General features: G+C 48.0%; 1 protein-coding gene across 1 annotated transcript; it reads right to left on the bottom strand.

Annotated features, from left to right (window-relative positions):
• Positions 1 to 572: 572 nt before the first annotated feature.
• Positions 573 to 3,811, bottom strand: LOC111143943 (teratocarcinoma-derived growth factor 1). The gene is made up of 6 exons (XM_022497979.1): positions 3,777 to 3,811; positions 2,895 to 2,947; positions 2,684 to 2,809; positions 2,147 to 2,261; positions 1,793 to 1,902; positions 573 to 688 (listed from the first exon to the last, which is right to left on the bottom strand). The coding sequence occupies exons 1-6, from the start codon at positions 3,809 to 3,811 to the stop codon at positions 573 to 575; spliced, it is 555 nt and encodes a 184-aa protein (XP_022353687.1).
• Positions 3,812 to 19,681: the final 15,870 nt, after the last annotated feature.

Raw genomic sequence — 19,681 nt, 5'->3', positions numbered from 1 at the left:
ACAGAGATTACAAGTAGGCAGAGAGGCAGGGAGAGAGAGAGGAGGAAGCAGGCTCCCTGCTGAGCAGAGAGCCCGATGTGGGGCTCGATCCCAGGACTCTGAGATCATGACCCGAGCTGAAGGCAGAGGCTTTAACCCACTGAGCCACCCAGGCGCCCCATGGCTTTTTTTTTTTTTTTTAAAGATTTTATTTATTTGAGAGAGAGAGCAAGAGAGAGCACAAGGGGTGGGGAGAGGGAGATGGAGGGAGAAGCAGACTCCCCACTGTGCAGGGAGCCTGACATGGGGCTCGATCCCAGGCCTCGGGGATCATGACCTGAGCCAAAGGCAGATGCTTAACTGACTGAGCTACCCAGGCGCCCCTATGGCTGACTTTTTTTTAAGAGAAATTTTTTGGAGACAGCAGGGCAAAGGAAAGTAGTTGGTACTTGAAGAAAATATTAGGGACCATGATGAAAATCTATTCGCTATGTCAAGGCAACTAACCAATGATCATCTCTGGGGGCACGGGAGTGACAGCCTTTACAGGTTATGAAACTCGCATGACAAAATACTGCATGTGCAAGTGTCCATTAACAGTAACTTTGTAAAGTGAGGCAGATGCCAGCCAGTGAGAAAGTGGTGCCCAAAGACAGTGTTAATTCTGGAGTCCTGGAGACCAGGACGTGCTCCTCCATCACATGGCCATCTGAAAGGGAGGCACACTTGGTCAGTAAAGGAAATCCCTCCAGCAGACCAGCCAAAAATCAGCTGGGATTCAATATTTGATGAATAAGACTATGCTTACGGGATCAAGAGTACTGATCACTCGAAATTCAGACTCCCCTGAAAAAACTCTCTTTCAGCAGAAGTCGCCATGGGCCTACTGTTCCCTTGGATTTCCCCTGGACATGTGCTCTCACACCTGGAAACTTACCCCAGCTGGTGACACCTTTGATGACAGGGGAGCCACAGGACTTGCTCAGGTGTCAACGAGAAGGACACAGCACATTTTTGGGCCCCAAGTTCCAGGAAGAAAATATGGCCTCCGTCCCTGCAGTCATCCCACTCATACTTACCAAACGCCAATCCTGGGCCTGACAGCCAGGAGGCGAGTGGAAAAGCCACAGTCCCTGTGTGGGTCAGGGCTCCCATCTTGCACTCAAGAGAATCATCTGCTTTCATTTAGTATCTGGACTCGACCCTGAGCAGTGGCTAACATCCACAGGGTCAGAACTCCGAGAGGCCTCTGCACTTGGGGAGGACCTAGAAATCTGGCTCAGGGTGGGGTGGATCCTTGCCCTTCTTGCTACTATTTTCCTCAAATCAATAAGAATCCACAAGGTGACAAGGTCAAGATCCCTTGAGGATCCGTGAGGAAGCTCCTGAGGAACGAGAGGGGGCGGTCGAGCCTCTGGTGGAATTTAAGGGCAGGATTTGGGAGTTGTCCACAGGGAGTTTATCTGGGTCACCCTGCCCAAAGGAAAGGAGAGCCCAAGAGCACCTCTTGGTGTTTAAGAGGCCAGCCTTTTTCTTGTTTGTTTTCCTTAGAAGTTCCCACACTGTAACATGTCAAATAGCCTTGACATAACTCTCCACCTGGAAGATGACACTTCTGAGGCAGTAAATCGGAGGGACACCAGCGTGACCCGTGTCCCCCCCCCCCCCAATCTGGAGCTCTCTGATGCTTTTACAAGCAGCCCTTCAGGGACCAGGACCTAGCAAGCTGTGGGTAAGAGGACAGAGCCCCTTCACCAAGGGGCCCCAGGCAACTAACTAACTTGAAAGGACAGAAGAGGGGACTATGGCTTACCACAGCCCGGTAGGAATGTCTGCCGGAAGCAGTGAAGCCGGCCACGCCAGCATTTACACATGGAGCATCTCTTGGGCAGCCAGGTGTCGTGGGGCACCGACTCACAGTTCCTGGGAAGGAACAGAGAAGGCGATGCATTCGGGTTTTTTTTTTTTTTTTTAAAGATTTTATTTATTTACTTGACAGACAGACATTACAAGTAGACAGAGAGGCAGGCAGAGAGAGAGAAGGGGAAGCAGGCTCCCCGCTGAGCAGAGAGCCCGATATGGGGCTCAATCCCAGGACCCCAGGATCATGACCTGAGCTGAAGGCAGAGGCTTTAACATCCCCCCGCCCACCACTCCAGTGGCTTACTCTTTCCGGGAATCATGCTCACAGTTGCGGCCATAGAAGGACGGTGGGCAGGCACAGAAGGACCCCAGCATGCAGGTGCCCCCATTCAGACAGCAAGTTCTGTTTAACTCCTTACCTGAAATGTAAGAAGAGGTGGCTGAGGGGCAGTGGGGGACTGAAAAGCTAAGCCCCTGGGAGCAAAGGTTAATAAAGGGCGAAGGGCTTGGGCTTCCCAGTGATCGGAGAGGTCTTAAGTTTTGTGAACTCTACAGAACAGCACTTTTGCTTTTTAGTGGAGCCTCTGAGCAGAGAAAGCTATTTCATGCTCAGGCCAGGAGTGGTTCCCAGAGCCCCGGGAATCAGGAGGGAAACTGCGTGCCTCCCAGGGAGGTCAAATACACTCTGCCGGTCTAGGCTCCAGGGCCAAGCCCCAGGCCACCCCTCTGCCCAGCTCCCGAATCAGTTTGCCAACCAGGAGGAAGAGCATCAGAGAGAGAGGAAACAGGAAGGACCAGGATGGTCATAGCACGAGGTAGACCTAAGGGAGTTGGGTCTTACTATCCTGGATGCCTAAGGTCGGCACAAACTGGGAAGACTGGTGACGAACCGCAGGCTCCTCCAGGGACCGAACGCTGGCATCTCTTAAGGGCGGCTCTCTCCTTGCAAGTTCATGGTGGCCCAACCCTTAAAGACAAAAATTAATGGGTGGGTTCAGGATTTCAGGCCCGGGGAAAATTGCTGCTGATCAAAATAACAAAAAGTCTCTCACCAGCAACTAATTCCAGTTCAAACGCTTTGGAAATGGCCATGATCAGAATCACACTGGGAAGATGAAATCAGACACCCGTTAGACAAACAAGGCAAATAAAACCCTTTGCCTTAACAGAATTAACGCCTGGGTCTTCCCAGCACGAGGACAAGACCACAGACCATTAGGGAGAAATTGTAGAGCCCTACTTTTCTTTCTCCTTCCTTTCTTTTCAAATGGCTAACTCATGTAACAACATTAAGAGCAATGATGAGACTAAAAATCACCTAAAAGCTATTTTTTTTCAATGTTTCATGATTTCGTAGGCTCTGTCCTCCTAGAGCCATAATTTTAAGTCGGCATAAATCTTTTAGCTTCGATTTCAGAACACGTATTCTCCTGCACTTGGATTTCATATAAGAATTTTGAAATGGCCACATGACTGTCTCTGTAATCAATGAATCACGTTTTACAAACTATTTTAAATAAACCAGTCGTTTAAAAGATTTTCAGGTCAAAAAAAATAAAAAATTTTCAGGTCAAAACAAATCCTCCCATGACTCTCCACGGTTTTGCAAATACTGAATCTATGCCTTCAGACTTCTCAGAAGCAGATTTTTAATATGGTTGTTGATATCAACCTTTTCTTACCCAAGAGAGGAAAACGCTAATCATCTCCCAGGCAGTGCATTAACACGACTGAAAATGTTAAAAGCCAACGGGAAAGCTGGATGGAACTCTTAAGGGTGAAGTTCCGGTTCTTTCGGGAGAAAACAGCATCCCTGTTGGCAGCCCTTTTTAAGTTTGGGCAAGATGAAGCCAAATGAGAGAGGGGGTAGAACATTATTTCTGCAGGTGGCAAGCTCTAGCCATCAGAAGCTCTCGTTCAAGATGGGTTCATACCTGCAGGAGAAGCGCTCCATCTTTCCGCCGTCCATAGCTCCTAACAAGTTAGGGGGAAAAGAAGGTCAGCTTGGTTTTCATTCATAGTCGTTGCTAGAACACCCAAAGAAAAACATTAATTTCCTGAAGTGAAAATGGGAATTTAGAAAGAAGAGGTTCCCCAATGAGAGATATGATTTCCCCAAAAGGTCTTAGGAGGAGCGGGAGCCAGGATGTCTGGGAGACTGGGGGCTCATCACCGAGCTGGTCCGAAGGAATGCTTTGAGCTTAGCTGGGGAGCCAGCCCGGCTGGGGCCTCTCCTTCTTCACCAACCAGGCGGGCAGCGGGGAGGGCCCGCAGGTGGGCGGGGAGGGCCCGCAGGTGGGCGCGGAGGCGGAGACCCACGCCCATCAAGGTGCAGAGCCTCTCCTGGGCTGAGGTGAGGGCGGTGAAACCTTGGGACAAGGTGGGATGGAAAAGGCGGGGTCTTGTTAAACTGGTTAACTGGCTGTAATGTCTCTATCATTAGTTGCCTCCTTAAAAAAAAAAAAAAAATCGGATTTACTCTTTAAAAAAAAAAAAATGCTTGGGGTGCCTAGGTGGCTCAGTCGTTAAGCATCCGGTGTTCCCAGGTCCTGGGATTGAGCCCCCTCCCAATCAGGCTCCCTGCTCAGTGGGAGGCCTGCTTCTCCCTCTCCCACTAAATAAAATCTTAAATTGAAAAAAAAAAAAAAAAAGCAAATCAATGGTTCTGTGCAGTTGGTAATTCCAGACTGGAGGAGTGATGGAAAGTGATTGCTTTTCTTTTTTTCTTTTTTCTTTTCTTTCTTTCTTTTTTTTTTTTTAAAGGATTTTATTTATTTATTTGTGAGAGGGAGAGAGAGCGAGTGAGCAGGAGCCAGGGGAGGGGCGGAGGGAGAGGGAGAAGCAGGTTCCCCACCAAGCAGGACCCTGGGGTGATGACTGAAGCCAAAGGCAGATGCTTTACCCACTGAGCCACCCAGGCGCCCTGAAAGTGACTGCTTTAATCAGGAAATCCTCAACACCACTGATGGGTCTCATCTCAAGGAGTTTGGTATTTTACTGCCAAGTTTTATTTGAAATTTCCTTTCATCTTTGTTTTTCCCGAAAAAGTTGTGTTGAGCCCAGTGCTTGGCCCTGGGTGTCCTCAGGTGGCTGAGTTGGGTGTGTCTCCACCAGTGGGAGGAGAAAGACTAGGAAGCCCTCTGGGGGTAAGTTCAGGGTGGTCAGGGGGCCCTGGGGGTTCCTGAACCCCAGTGAGTGAGTGTAAATTCCAGGCGGGGCGAATTCCCAGTGGAGTCTCCGCCTGACTCCCCAAGACACCGGAATTAACCCCCGATTCTGGGTCTTGTGTTACCCCACAAGTGTTATTTGGTGGTTCGTGGGAGCCCCCCTGCCCCAGGCTTCCGCTGGAGAGAAGCGTCCGTGAGCTGGAGTCCCCACCGAGCGTCTCGGTGCTCCAGAGACATAATTTGCCCCAAGTCATGAGTAGTTCGAGGCATCACTTAATTATTTCTAAAGGAAAAGCCTGGTGTTTAGCCAATGCTGCTGGGCACATGGGTGTGAGGCTTTTCTGTGCTGCTTTCACCCATCTCTGTCCATTGAGGTCACACCGAGACAGAAAGGAACGGGCAGCCATCGGGCCATTTCATCATCAGTGTCCCCTGTGTGCAGGCCACGGGCCACAGGTGCTGAGAGGAGCCCTCGATGGCTTCCACATTGGCTTCTTGGGGGAGTTAAATTAAGAATAATTTTTACGGGGAGTAGGGCTCCATCAGAGCAAAGGCGGGATGCATCCCATTTACTTTACTCTAGCAGCAGCCGGCTGCTGGGTTCGTGCTGAGCTTCAGCTCCTACTGTGGCCTTTTGACTTGTTAAAGTCTTCAGGTAGCGTGCTGATTTGCATCGGGAACCGGGAGCTTAGCTGGAAGTTCTGGAAGCTGGATGTGGGGGAGGGCAGTGCATAGGAGAAGGTTAACCACCCAGCCCCAGCAACTGCAAAGAACCAGAGTGCGAAGAAAGTACAGTATAAACATGCCTCCTGTTACCATGCTCTGCTGCATTGCCCTCTCCAGATACTGCCTTTTTTTTTTTTTTTTTTTTTTTTTTTTTAACAGATTGAAGGTCTGGGGCAATCCTGTGTTCGCCAGTGGTTCCCCTTTCTCCCTCTCCTCGAGCCTCCCTGTTCCCCAAGATTCAACAATATTGAAATGAAGTCAATTAATAACCCTACGTCAGCCTCTACGTGTTTGAGGGAAAGGAAGAGTCACATGTCTTTCCCTTTAAATCAAAAGCTAGAAATGACGAAGCTTAGCGAGGAAGGTACATCCAAAGCCTTGACAGGCTGTGAGTGAAGCCTTCTGTGTCAGTTAGCCAAGCTGTGAATGCAAAGGCAAAGTTCTTGAAGGAAATGAGAAGTGGGACACCAGGGGACACACAATGATAAGAAAGTCAAAAAGCCTTATTGCTGAGAGGCAGAAAGTGTCTCCAGCCAGCAAATTCCTAGCACTGGAATCGCGCGGTTGAAGGGTGGACACGTCCGAATCATTTTCCAAGAAGGGTGCACCGGTATCTACATACCACCCACCCCCCACTTCTCACCCCCACCCCACATCCCTCTCCTAACCAGCTGGCTGCAAAAAACATCTTAATTTTTGCTAATTCTGTATGTAGAAATAGTATGTCCTTATTTGGATTTACACTGTTGCCTGGGCTTTATTGGATGTTGTATTTCTCTCTCTATGAGCTGGCATGAAAAAGTGCTTAGGGGGAACTTGAAGTGGCTTCTTTTTTGTCATTTGCTCTGGGACGCCCTTCTCCGGCTTCCAGTTAGCCCAGAGCCCGGTCCTGGGGCCCGCTGCTGGAGTTCACCTTATCTTATCAACACTGTATTGCAAACTGCTTGTTTTCCGGAATTTTGCCAACCCTTCCCCCTATGCCTTCTCCCCCAGACTAGGAGGTCCAGAAACCTGGTGTGCCAGATTTTGAGTTTCCCCAGCCTCCCATGCTGTGTCTGCTGGTGCTAATAGGACTCCAGCTGCCCCATCCCTGGCTGACGGAAATGTCGTCTTAGCCTCCATTTCTCCAAGGGGGTGGGGGGTGCAGGACGAAGGCAAGGGCTTTGAGAGGCACCACAGGAAAACAACTTGCTTCCCCTATCCAGAGCCAGGAAATACAACAAAGAATGCCCCTCCCCCCAAACAATAAAGGAGAAAAAAAGAAATCCCAAGTGCTCCAAAGCTCCCTGATTCTGGGCATCTACTTCAGAAGAACTCACCCTAGAGAAGACAAGGTAATCTTGACGCACTTACTGGAAAAGTCTCATTGAGACTTTTAGACGTGGCTATGGTTTAGAATTCTTTCCCACCAGAACTTTTCCTCTAATCGTATTCAACAAATATTTACTGACTGGCTACTCTGGGCTGAGCACAGTGGGGGAGAGAGGGATCTGTGACACCACTCCCTCCTGCCTTAAAACGAGCCCAGAAACCTATGCCAAATGCCGTTTTACTTTTATCAAAACTCCGCTGATGGGGAGGGAGCGGTCACTTCCGGAGGGCGCACGGACCAAGTCCTGGCTCCAGCGGAGAGCTGGTTTTCACGAGACCTGGAGAACCTCATTTAAATGTGCTTCTTAAGTGGATTTTGTATGGGATTGCATCCGGGCATTCTTCACAGCTCTTGATGGTTTTGAAATGGATTCAGAGCAAGTGGAAGTCCAAGGTTGAAATGCAAATCCCAAGTGGTATCAGAAATCAATTACAGCGAGGCTTCCTGTATGCAGACAGCCCCGGGGAAACTTTGAAGCTGTGCCTCACCCTAGAGAGGGCTGAGCCAGGCTGCCCTTCTGAGTTATGCCACCTTGATAATCCGTGGATATTGTGTTGACCCACTCACCTCTGTGAGAATTTGTTACCCAGCAATGTAGAACGAATGCAAACACTTTGGAACTTTTTTTTTAATTGGAGTATGTCATGCACTCATAAAAATGTACAAATAACAAGGGTTGTAGCTTAAAAATTATTCCGAAGTACCACATAACCACCACCCAGGTCAGGAATAAGAATATTGGGGCGCCTGGGTGGCTCAGTCGTTAGGCGTCTGCCTTTGGCTCAGGTCATGATCCCAGGGTGCTGGGATCGAGCCCCGCATTGGGCTCCCTGCTCCGTGGGAAGCCTGATTCTCCCTCTCCCACTCCCCCTGCTTGTGTTCCCTCTCTCGCTGTGTCTTCTATTAAATAAAAAAAATAAATCCTCTTAAAAGAAAAGAATAAGAATATTGCTAGAACCCCAGAAGTCCACCTATCACTTCCCCAAGCTAACTACTTTTCTTATTTCTAATGCCATAGTCTGGTTTCTCCATAGTTTGGAACTTTATCTAATCCCAAGTGTGTGTGTGTGTGTATCTGCTTCTCTCTGCTCAACGTTACGCTGCGGGGAGCCATCCATATCGTTTGTAGAAATTTGCTCCTCTTCATGGCTCTGTGGTGCCCATTGCATTGAATCTACCCAAAGACTCAGCACCACTTTATCGGAAAGATCACTCTTACATCGCTGCCCTACAATGCCCTTTTTCATCAAGAATCATTTGTTCATAGGGTGTGAGTTGTTTTTTTTTTAGATATCTCATTCGGTTGCCTTATTCTGTTTGATTAGCCCCTTTGTCTCTTCCTGTAGAACACACACACACACACACACACACACACACACACACACACTACTCACCAACAACATGATTCTACATGTAGACAATCCAAAGGACTCTAGAGATAAACTATGGGACCTGAGGAGTGTTCTGAGCTTAACTGGTGTTGTCCTGAAATTTATAAGTCCCAATCCCTAGAACCTCAGAAATGACTGTTGGAGAAAGGGCCTTCGATGAGGTAGTTAAGGTAAAATGAGCTCATGTGGGTGGACACATGATGGATGTCCTTGTTAAGGAGAGGAGATGAGGACTAAACTTTGTGCACGCACAGGGAAGACCATGTGATGACCCAGGGAGAAGATGCCCACCTGTAAGCCAAGAAGAGAGGATGCAGAAGAAACCAAAGCTGCTGACACCTTGATCTGGAACCTCTAGCCTCCCGAACTGTGAGATAAGAAATGTCTGTTGTTGAAACCCCTAGGTCTGTGGTATTTGCAATGCAGCACTAGCCAACTTACACAGCAAGTAAATTTCACAAGGGTACTGGAAGCAAGGTCAACAATGAGAGAAGTCTGCCACCTGGAAGAGGGCCCCCCACTCGACTGTGCCAGCAACTTGATCTTGGACTTCCAGCTTCCAGAATCATGAGAATATAACCCACCCCGTGTACAGTACCTTATTATGGCACCCCGAATGGATGGAGAGAGTATGTGAACAGGCACACTGCTGGTGAATCTGACTGTGAAAGGCCACAAGGGAATTAATCAGAAAGACTGCAGGGGACACTGAGCAGACTAGCTAGTCCAGAACAGGATCCCTCCAGCTAGAGCAAGCCTACAGTGAATCCAAGATTTTAATAACAGGGGAAAAAAAGTGCCATTTATTTTCCATCTCAATTTCTGGGTATTAGAAGAAGAATTATTAGAAGAAAGGAAAAGAACCCAAATGGCCAAGAAGTAGTCCGTCTGCTGACCGGGGCGGCGCTACTGATTTTGAAAGCACAAGTAAAACACAGTCAAAAAGCAGCCATTGAGCTAGAGACTAAATTCCGCATCTTTGGGGGCCATACATTTGCTTATTTATTTAGTTGAAGACTCGGTGACTTTTGTAACATACAACTATTCCCACTTTGAAATACATCTTTTTTTTTTTAACTAAAAAAAATCCTTTTTACCTAAAAAAAAAAATTATCCGCTCATGAAAATCACGAGGTCGGAGATCCACTGTCTTATTTCATCTCTAAATAAGCCGTTCAGGGTTTCCTGAGCGCATTTTCCCCAGAGCTCTATACAGGCACAGGGGTTGTTTGCCAAAGATTTGTCACTGAGGTGGACTTCATTTATGAAACATTTTTTGGGGGGTGCTCCTTATGTCCATGTTCCAGGTCACACTGTGCCAGACTGATGCCAACACCCAAGGCCATGCTTCTTGGAGTTTCTCAACAAATATGTTGAAGGCGGGTGGAAGGAGGAAGGTGAGTGCATACCCCTGGGCACATTTAACCTGCTTTAAAGAAGTTACTAAGCCTCAGCTTCATTATCCTGCATTATCCTCCCACAATGGGAATATGAACACCTGCCCCACAAGAGATGCTCTACTAACAGACTTTTTTTTTTTAATGGCGAATTTTATGTTTTGTGTGTGTGTGTGTGTGTGTGTGTGTGTGTATGTGTTTAAAGATTTTATTTATTTATTTGACAGAGACAGAGAGAGAAGGAATACAAGCAGGGGGAGTAGGAATGGGAGAGGGAGAAGCAGGCTTCCCGCTGAGCATAGAGCCCGATGTGGGGCTCGATCCCAGGACCCTGGGATCATGACCTTAGCCAAAGGCAGACGCTGAAAGACTGAGCCATCCAGGTGCCCCAAGATGCTCTACTACATACTTCTTATATTAGATAAGATGTCTTATATCTTATCATTACATATATTAGATAAACTCTATAGTTTTAGCACATTTAGGCATTTGACAAATGTCACTGCCTTTTTATACATCTCTTTCCCTCCTGAAGCAGGTCAAGCAATGCTCATTCATTCATTCGTTACTCTTACCATGTGCCAGGCAACAGGCTTGGGATGACCACCAAGATTTAAAGGAACTACGCTCCCTATCCTCAGACCCTTACAGTCAAGAGGAAATATAAATGTAATTAAGTGCATTTCATCAGTGTTAGCGGGTCTGTGTAGATGACGGCGCAGCAGCAAAAGAAGGAAGGGGTCACTTTCCCAGAGGAGAGGAGTCAGAGTGGGGAACAGGTACAAAAGCTGGACTGGGGCTGGCTGAAGGAGGGCACAGAAGTGTGATGGAGCAGGCTGGTGGCCCGTGAGACCTGGTGACCAGCAGGGGGCGGGCTCTGGGGTAGGAGCCGGGGGCCCTGGGGGGCGGGTCCTGGAGACCCAGCACACCAAGAATTTTGCCTTTATTGTAGCACTATGAAGAATCCAGCAGGAGAGTGACCTGAGCAGGTCTGCGTGTTTGGGAAGATCTCTCTGGCATCAGAGGGACATAATGCTGGTACAGAAGCTGTGGGCAACTGTTGAAACAAGGCAGGAGGGGAGCGGCTAGAGCAGTGGGTACAAGGGCCGGACAGGTGGAATCTGGAGGCTCTACAGAGATTGAGTAGGACGAGGGAGTAGTGACTCGCTCTGAGGGCAATGTGCACTTTCTAGTTTCCTAAGGGCTTAGAAAAAAAGAGAACCATGTATTAAAAAAAAGCACAAACAGGCTTCTGGATGCAGCATGGTATCTCAGGGAGGTCACTGGTGTTCCCAGGTTCACCTGAAAACAGAGAATCCTCGGGCCTCGTAGCCTGCTCTGTGTAACAAATGGAGCAACGCCTCTCCGTCGGTGTGGTGGCCAGCATATGTGATGAGGTAACAAAAAATGCTGAATGTCATTTCCGCGACGTTAGGGACAGTGGTACCTTTTATCTCCTGTTTTGTTTCTGGTATTTTTCAAGGTTAGATATGTCATAAAACACCCAGAACTGTGCCCGGGATTTAAGAGGCACACAAAAAGTGTGAGCAATGATTCATGGGGTGTGTGTGTGTTTTGTGGTTTTTTGTTTTGTTTTGACTTTGTGTGTATTTCATTTTAATCTTACAAGGCTAGTACCAAAATTAAAAAAAAAAAAAAAAGAAACGAAGAAAATTCAACAAAAGTAGCTCCGTCTCCAATTGCACCAGCCCACACGAAGAGCTTCCAGTGGGAATTTTAAGATTGGCATTCTTGATGATTTCAGTTTGGCTGAGTGGGAAGGACCAGTGCATCCCTGGTTTCCCAGTAGAGACAGGTCACCGGCAACATTGTCCTCCAGGGGGCGCCGATGAGCATCACGGCCAGACTGCCTGGGGACCACAGGGATGTGTGGTCCGCGTGCTGGATACTGATGCCGCTCCTCTCAGCAGCGGTCCTGGCACCAACCGGCGTTCTGGCCTCCTGCAGTTGAATAACTGTATTTGCGAAGAGGTTTGGCCTCCTCCCAGGGAAAAACTCCATGAAAGTCTTAGAGCAAGTGCCACATTCTGATCCTGGGTTCTTAGCCCTCTCCGTGGCCCATTTTGATGGTGAGGGGAGCAGCCGCCAGGATGGCCCACTGGGGTCACCCACATCTAGGCTCCGTGACTCGGGGAGTGCTGCCCAATGGAAATGCCATACCAGCCCCCTGTGTGAGTTTAAAGGTTCTGGCTAGTCACGGTAGCAAAGTAGAGAATTGGGTAAAATTAACTTTTCATAATATATTTCGACAGCACCCAATGTATATCCCAAATAGTATCATTTGGCCATGTAGTCAATGTAAGTGACTGTGATGGGGACAGGGCAGCCTTCCCTGGCCTGGGCCACTGTGCTGGGGGCTTTCAGCGGCACCTGCCAAGCGGTAAGGCAGGGCCCTCCCCCAGCGCTCCTTCTTCAGCGGGAAGCATTTGGGAACGGTCACGGCAGTAGGGTGAATCAGTCTATAACATTTTGGGCTTTTCATTCTTCTATCATTAGATCACAGTGACGACAGGCGTGTGACACCAGGGATTTACTTGGAAGAAGGCTTTGTGGTGCGTGTGACTCAGAGTTCCCACAGTCATCTGAGGCTCAGAATGGCTGTGAGGCGAGCACTTGGGCCTGTGGCTGTCTGGGCCTGTTTGTGTGTGGGGCCCCCTCAGATTGGAGGCAAACCTGGGGGCCCTCCCCGGAGAGGCCAAAGCTGTGGACAAAGCTGTTGAGAGGCTTCAAGGCCCGCCAGAGGGGATGTGAGTGAAAAAGCGCCCGGTTCTGAGGAAGCAGCGTGATAAAAGACTGTGTAAGAGCTGGGGAGGTAAGGGGACCCTGGGGGGGCGAAGACCACAGGGCAGAGTCCTACCTGCTGCCCCTTGGGAAGGCAGAAACTACAACTTCGTTCTTTCTTTTTTCTTTTCTTTTTAAAGATTTTATTTACTTATTTGAGAGAGACAGAGAGAGCATGAATGGGGGGAGGGGAGAAGTAGATCCCTGCTGAGCAGGGAGCCCAACGTAGGACTCGATCCCAGGACCCTGGGATCGTGACCCAAGCCGAAGGCAGAGGCTTAACTGAGACACTTGGGCACACGCCTACCTACCTACATTCCTTCCTTCCTCTTCCTCTCTCTCCTCTTCCACCTCTCCTTCTCCTCCTTCTTCCTCTTCTCCTTCTCTGTCTCCTCCTTCTCCTTCTTCAGAATTTATTTTATTTTTTTAAAGATTTTATTTATTTGACAGACAGAGATCACAAATATGCACAGAGGCAGGCAGAGAGAGAGAGGGGTAAGCAGGCTCCCCGCTGAGCACAGAGTCCGATGCGGGGCTCAATCCCAGGACCCTAGGATCACGACCTAAGCCAAAGGCAGAGGCCTTAACCCGCTGAGCCACCCAGGTGCCCCTTTTCTTCAGATTTTAGTAAATAATCTCTACACCCAAGGAGGGGCTTGAGCTTACAACACCGAGATCAAGAGTCACATGTTCTGCAGACAGAGCCAGCCAGGCACCCCTGGAAGTTCTTCTGGACACGGCCAAGAGATGCAGCATCTGCACACAGTAAGTTTAATACAATAATAACAATTCCTTGTATTAACATAAGTACATTGTGTATTTTAAAATACTTCCTGATTCACATCCCCGCCTGTGAATCGAAAGAGACTGTGGAGTATGCTGAACTAGGATCACTGGACTTCACCCCAGACTGATTGAGTCAGAACATCCTAGGGGGAGAGGGCTCCACTGGGGCCATGCCCATGAGGAGCCAGTGCTGGGTACCACTGCCCCAGACTCTGCTAATTCCAGGTCCTTAAGGCCCCTTGTGCTGGGGTTCCTGGGCCAGCAGCTTTGGCATCACCTGGAGCTTGTTAGGGAGACAGACTCTGGGCCCCTCCCTGGCCTCCTGGGTCAGATTCTGCACTTACTAAGATCCTGGGGGTTGCCAGAAAAAACACAGGACTCCCAGGAATATTGAAATTCCAGATAAACCACAAATAATTTTTAGGTATGACTCATGCATTATTGGGAACATACTTATATTGAAAAATCACTTGCGGTTTATCTGAAATTCAGATGTAACTGAAAGTATTTTTATTTGCTAAGTTTCTCAAATTTATTTGGGAGGTCATTGCAGATTGGGGAGCCTGGGCTGAACAATGACCTCCTTCTCTAACCCTGGCCTCGTACAGGATGCCCATTGTATTTGAATGTATTGGTGGGGGAAAATATTTTTCCACTTAAATATGATTGAGCTTTTGAATAGTTAGCCCTCTCATAAATTGAAAATGTATTTAAGTCGTGTCTGACCTGAAACTACCTTTTTAATTTATATTCTTTGGTTCAGAGCACCATAAACAAAACAAAGACCAAACGAAAACAATTACTAAATAGGAAACTTAGATTATGTAGGAAAAAAATACTATTCAAATTCTAAGTAATAAAAAGCACATGCAACACTTTAGAGGTAGGACTTAATACTGTCCCAGAGATTTATTTGATTCCCATCAACTTGGTGTACAATTAAAATGATAATTTATCAAAAAAAATTTTTTGCCTATAAAAATAAAAAACCTTATTTAAAAAAATTTAATGCCAGTATAGGTAACTTGTGGTGCTCTATTAGGTTCAGGTGTACGACACAGTGATTCATCCCGACAAGTGCGCTCCGTAAACCCCATCCCGTTTTTCACCCACTCCCCAATCCACCTCCCCCTGGTAACCAGCAGTTTATTCTCTGTAGCTAAGAGTTTGTTTCTTGGTTTGTTTTTCCTCTCTTTTTTCCTTTGCTTGTCTTGTTTCTTAAATTCCACATATGAGTGACATCATATGGTATTTGATGGACTTATTTCGCTTAGCATTTTACTTTCTTGTTCCTTCCATGTCATTGCAAATGGCAAGATTTCTTTTTTTTTTTTTTTTATGGCTGAATAAAATGGACGCTTGGGCTGGTTCCATATCTTGGCTATTGTAAATAATGCTGCTATGAATGTAGGGGGTGCATGTATCCCTTTGAATTAGTGGTTTCGTCTTTTTTTTTTTTTTTTTTGTAAATACCCAGTAGCGTAATTACTGGATTGTAGGGATTGTAGGGTAGTTCTAGTTTTAATTTTTTTGCGGAAACTCCATACTGTTTTTCACAGTGGCCACCCAACTTTGCATTCCCACCAACAGTGCACGAGGGTTCCTTTTCCTCCACATTCTCACCAACACTGGATGTTCTTGTGCTTTTTATTTTAGCCATTCTGACAGGTGTGAGATCTCACTGTAGTTTTGATTTGCATTTCCCTGATGATGAGCGATGTTGAACATCTTTTCATGTGTCTGTTGGCCATCTGGATGTCTTCTTTGGAAAAATATCTGTTCTTGTCTTCTGCCCATTTTTAATTGGATTGTTTTTTTGGGTGTTGAATTGTTTCAGTTCTTTATATATTTTGGGTACTAACCCTTTATCTGATATGTCATTTGCAGATATCGTCTCGCATTCTATAGGTTGCCTTTTAGTTCTTTGATCGTCTCCTTCGCTGTGTAGAAGCTTTTCATTTTGTTGAAGCTCCCATAGTTTATTTTTGCTTTTCTTTCCCTAGCCTCAGGAGACCTATCTAGAAAAACATTGCTATGGCTGATGTCAGAGACATTACTGCCTGTGTTCTCTTCTAGGATCTTTATGGTTTCAGGTCTCACATTTAGGTCTTTAATCCATTCTGAGTTTATTTTTATGTATGGTGTGAGAAAGGGATCCAGTTTCATTCTTTTGCTCATTTATTCTTTGATCATATGTAGCTGATCCGTTCTCCCAGTACCATTTGTTGAGGAGACTTTTTCCCATTGCATATTCTTTACTGCTTTGTTGAAAATTGATTGACCATAGAATTGTGGGTTTATTGCTGGGTTTTCTGTTCTGTTCCATTGATCTACGTGTCTGGTTTTGTGCCAGTACCATACTGTTGTTTTTTTTTTTTTTTTTTCTAGTACCATACTGTGTTGATCACTACAGCTTTGTAATATGACTTGAGGTCTGGGAGTGCGATGCCTCCAGCAATGCTTTCCTTTTTTCACAATTGCTTTGGCTATTTGCAGTCTTTTGTGGTTCCATATACGTTTTAGGATTGTTTGTTCTAGTTCTGTGAAAAATGCTATTGGTATTTTGATAAGGATTACATTAATAAAATGGTAATAATTACGAATGGCAACACGTAGAACATAGTACCTTCAAAATCCAACTATTTTGTAGTTAGAGTTATTATGTCTATGTCAGACAAAGGGTGTTTTTCTGTTTAGGATGAAGGCATATGAAGAGTCTGTTGCCCATAAGTGGGGGTGGTTGTAAGGATCCTCTTGGAACAGGCAGGGGTGGGGGTTGGGTGGAGGATGTGGATGGGGGGATGCAGTGAGGTGGGAGCAATTCCTGATTAAGTGATTGTCAGATTGTCACAATGTTGGCTACAGCAAAGCATCTTTGCCTAATTAGTAAAAATCACTAAAAAGAACCTAAATTCACATATGTTTTAGGAACTTTAAAAGAAGCAAGGTGAGGGCACCTGGGTGGCTCAGTTGGTTAAACAACTACCTTTGGCTCTGGTCATGATCCTGGGGTCCTGGGATCATGAGTCATGTCAGGCTCCCTGCTCAGTGGGGAGTCTGCGTCTCCCTCTGCCCCTCCCCCACTCATGCTCTCTCTCTCTCTCTCTCTCTCTCTCTCTCATGAGCGCTCTCTCTCATTCTCCCTCTTTCAAATAAATACATAAAATCTTAAAAAAAAAAAAAAGAAAAGAAAAACAAGGTGAAATCCAGACCTGTGATAGCTGTAGCTTCAAACATTGAAAACAGCTTTGCATTTGCTGGGTCATACAGCATTCTGATGCTGCTTTTCCTGTGGTTCTTAGCTTGGAGTGCAGAGAACACGGGGCCCTTTCCCCTCTCTGGCCTGTTTTATTCCACGTGCTTCAGGACAGCCTGCGTGAAAAGAGAGGTGCAGTCATCCCGGGTTGTTGGGCTCACGTTGGCCAGCTTGTCGTTTGCCCCGTGCCAAGCCCTCCCCTCCGAAATGTGTTTTGTCTCATGCCGGGCTGAGTCACATAGAATAGATAGATAGTTTATCAGCACATGTCCTACAGATCATATTATCAGCTGACAAATATAGCCCGTTAGCGCACAGGCCAGGAGGCTCCAGTGTGTGGCGGCCGTGGGTGTCACCAGTCTCCGCAACCCGGATTCCACTGGGCAGGCAGCGGTCAGGGGCTGGGGCTGCCTCGCAGTCACGGGTAGGTGGCCGTCTTGGGGGTTGGGACGTGGCAGGGGCAAGTGACCCTCGGCTCCTGAGACTGGGGGAAACTGGGGGGTGCTGGGAGGGAGGGGGCTTGTGGCACTTGCTAGGAGGATAGGAGGCAGCTCCTCCTTGTTTATCTCTTTCCCACTGTGCCATGGCAGGACAGGGGCAGACACCCCCAGTGGGACACTACTGGGGGAGGATCATGCATTTATCTGCATTTTAGGGCAAGAACTAGAATTGAATGGAGAAGGAGAGAATGTGGCTAGGGCAGGTGAGCCCCCGCAAGGCTATGCTGGGGCAGGGGGTTCCCCAAGATTCCTGCTCCTGGTTAGTGGGTTTTTCCCCCCGCAGTACACTGCCCTGGTGCCCAAAGCTGGGCTCAAGGCTTTCTGGTCCAAAGCGTTGTTTCTGGGAAATAAATCAACTTTGTTTGTGTCTTGGGTGCCCAGGAAGGGATGATTGACATCTGCAGGGGAAGTCTTTTCCTTCAGGGACTGTCTTACCGCCCCCCCCTGCCCCCCCCCACCCCCCGGGAAGAGAGTGAGGGTAGGAAAGTGTTCAGAGACCCAGGGGAGAATCATCTGGCTTTATAAGCAGCTCAGCCGCGCCCCTGTGACGGTTTTCCTCCAAATCCTCTCCAGTAACTCAGGGGCTGGTGCGATCTGGCAGAGAACCTGTGCTAACCATGCGTGGGGCAGAAGAACCCTCAGGTACTCATATCTTCCATTTCACTTGGCGACGATGTCTGTCTTCATTTCTTCTTTTCTTTCAATAAATGCTTTACTAGGAGCCAGGGACTATCTTAAGCACTTGACACAAATTATCACACGTGACTCTGTCCCCAGTCCTCTGAGCGGGGTGCTGCTGTCACACCCATGTTCAGATGAGTACATGGGGGCACAGAGAGGATAGGTGACCGTCTCAGGGACACGCAGCTGTAAGTGGAGGAGGCAGGACTCCAGCCAGGGGGTGGGGGGTGGGGGGGACAGGCTGACTCTGAGAAGGTCCTCCTAATCCCTTCCCCAACCTCTGCCTCCCAGCCAGGATTTTCCAGTTTAACAAATTACCATGAAAACAATGGGTGTTCCCAGGGAAACTCTGACCTTGCCACAGAAAATGTAATTTAATTTAGAATTTGGCTGCAATATCGTGACTATACTGACTATACTGACCTCGCTTGAGTATTTAGTCTTTAATAACCCTATTGTTTCTATCAGAAAACTCCCTCTGTGTTCTGGCTCTGGGGTCCAGGCAGCAGCCTCATGTGAGGGGCGAATGGGATTTGTGCATCATGAAAGCCCCTTGTTGGCCATGTCATTGTTTCCTCTGTACACCGGTATCACCAGGAATCCCCATGGTTATAGACACTCCCTTAGTTCCAGCGAGGCTGATGATGGGTGCCTTATTCACGTGGGGGCTATGCTGGGAAGAATGCTGTGGAAAGCCTGGAGCTGGTCTGCCCAGAGGAAAGAGAGGCCCTGGGGGTTCTGATGAGCAGGTGGGGACTGTAGGGTTAGGTCTCTCTCCCCATGGATGTTCAGATGACCAACTGCTCCGACCTCAGCTCTGTCCCTCAGACTGTGCATACACTGTGCCCTCTGCTTGGACACCACCCCTTTGCTGCCGTCCCTCTCCCAGCCTGGGCAAGGAGGCACCCAGAATGGCTGGGCACCTGTATTGTGGGGTTTGTTGGGTCTTCTCCCCAGATCCTTTGTACCTTAGACTGTCAGAGATGTGAGCCCTGTACACAGCCTCCCACCCGCCTCTGCCCAGTCTGCCATTTGACCAGAAGGGGGAGGATGAGGTGACCAGAAAGTGCCCCTCTCGCCTGGAACCCTGGCATTCGTCTTCTGAGTGGGGACGAGTGCTCTGGTGCCAGGGGACATGTTTTTCCAGTCATGCCCTCTGGCATGGACAGTGGATGGCTCCATAAAAGGGATTCCAATGTACCTGGGTTGTGGAGGGAGTGTGAACAAGTATTCAAGCAAATTCTGCATCGACAGTCCCTTTCCCCTTCCCCAGGGTTCCTGTGGGACTGCCCAGAACCCTCCTCTCCACACACACTTGAGGGCATCCCTCCTCTTCTGACCCCACAGCCTGTTCCGCCTCCATTATCAAATCCACACGCACTACTGAAATGTATCTCTGTGAGCATCTGTTCTCTCCAGATGGAGAGCTCAGGGGCAGGGACATTCATCCTTCCCCATTTGATGAGTGCCCATAATGTCAGTTATTTGGGTTCCCAGGAATCAAAGAACAGGGATGCACACCAAGTAAACTGGCCCCACACACAGGGTTTCTCTGTTGAGGTCCAGAAGCAGGAGCCTGTCTACATTCCCTCCAGGGCTGCCGTCTGTCACCACCTGTCCCCTGGTGACCGCTCAGGGTCAGTGGCTGACTCCCATCCCACGTCTGGGGCTTCTCAGGTGGCTGCTGCTGTCAGTGAACTGTGGCCCTTCTCTTCACAGTCCACGGTCCAAGTATAATTAAACCAATGAGCAGATAGTTCA

Source organism: Enhydra lutris, unplaced genomic scaffold (assembly GCF_002288905.1).
Source record: "Enhydra lutris kenyoni isolate GAN:26980312 unplaced genomic scaffold, ASM228890v2 scaffoldscaffold10, whole genome shotgun sequence".
Classification (NCBI taxonomy): domain Eukaryota; kingdom Metazoa; phylum Chordata; class Mammalia; order Carnivora; family Mustelidae; genus Enhydra; species Enhydra lutris.
Note: the sequence above shows the minus strand (reverse complement) of the source record. Positions and strands in the feature narration are given on the sequence as shown.

Bases quoted from the DNA above. Each gene is read 5' to 3' on its own strand.
- LOC111143943 (XM_022497979.1), bottom strand. From the start codon at position 3,811: ATGGACGGCGGAAAGATGGAGCGCTTCTCCTGCAG. The intron at 2,262-2,683 runs GTAAGACCCAAC...CTTACATTTCAG, and splicing joins GACCTTAGGCATCCAGGATA to GTAAGGAGTTAAACAGAACT. The intron at 1,903-2,146 runs GTAAGCCACTGG...GTTCCTTCCCAG, and splicing joins GAGCATGATTCCCGGAAAGA to GAACTGTGAGTCGGTGCCCC.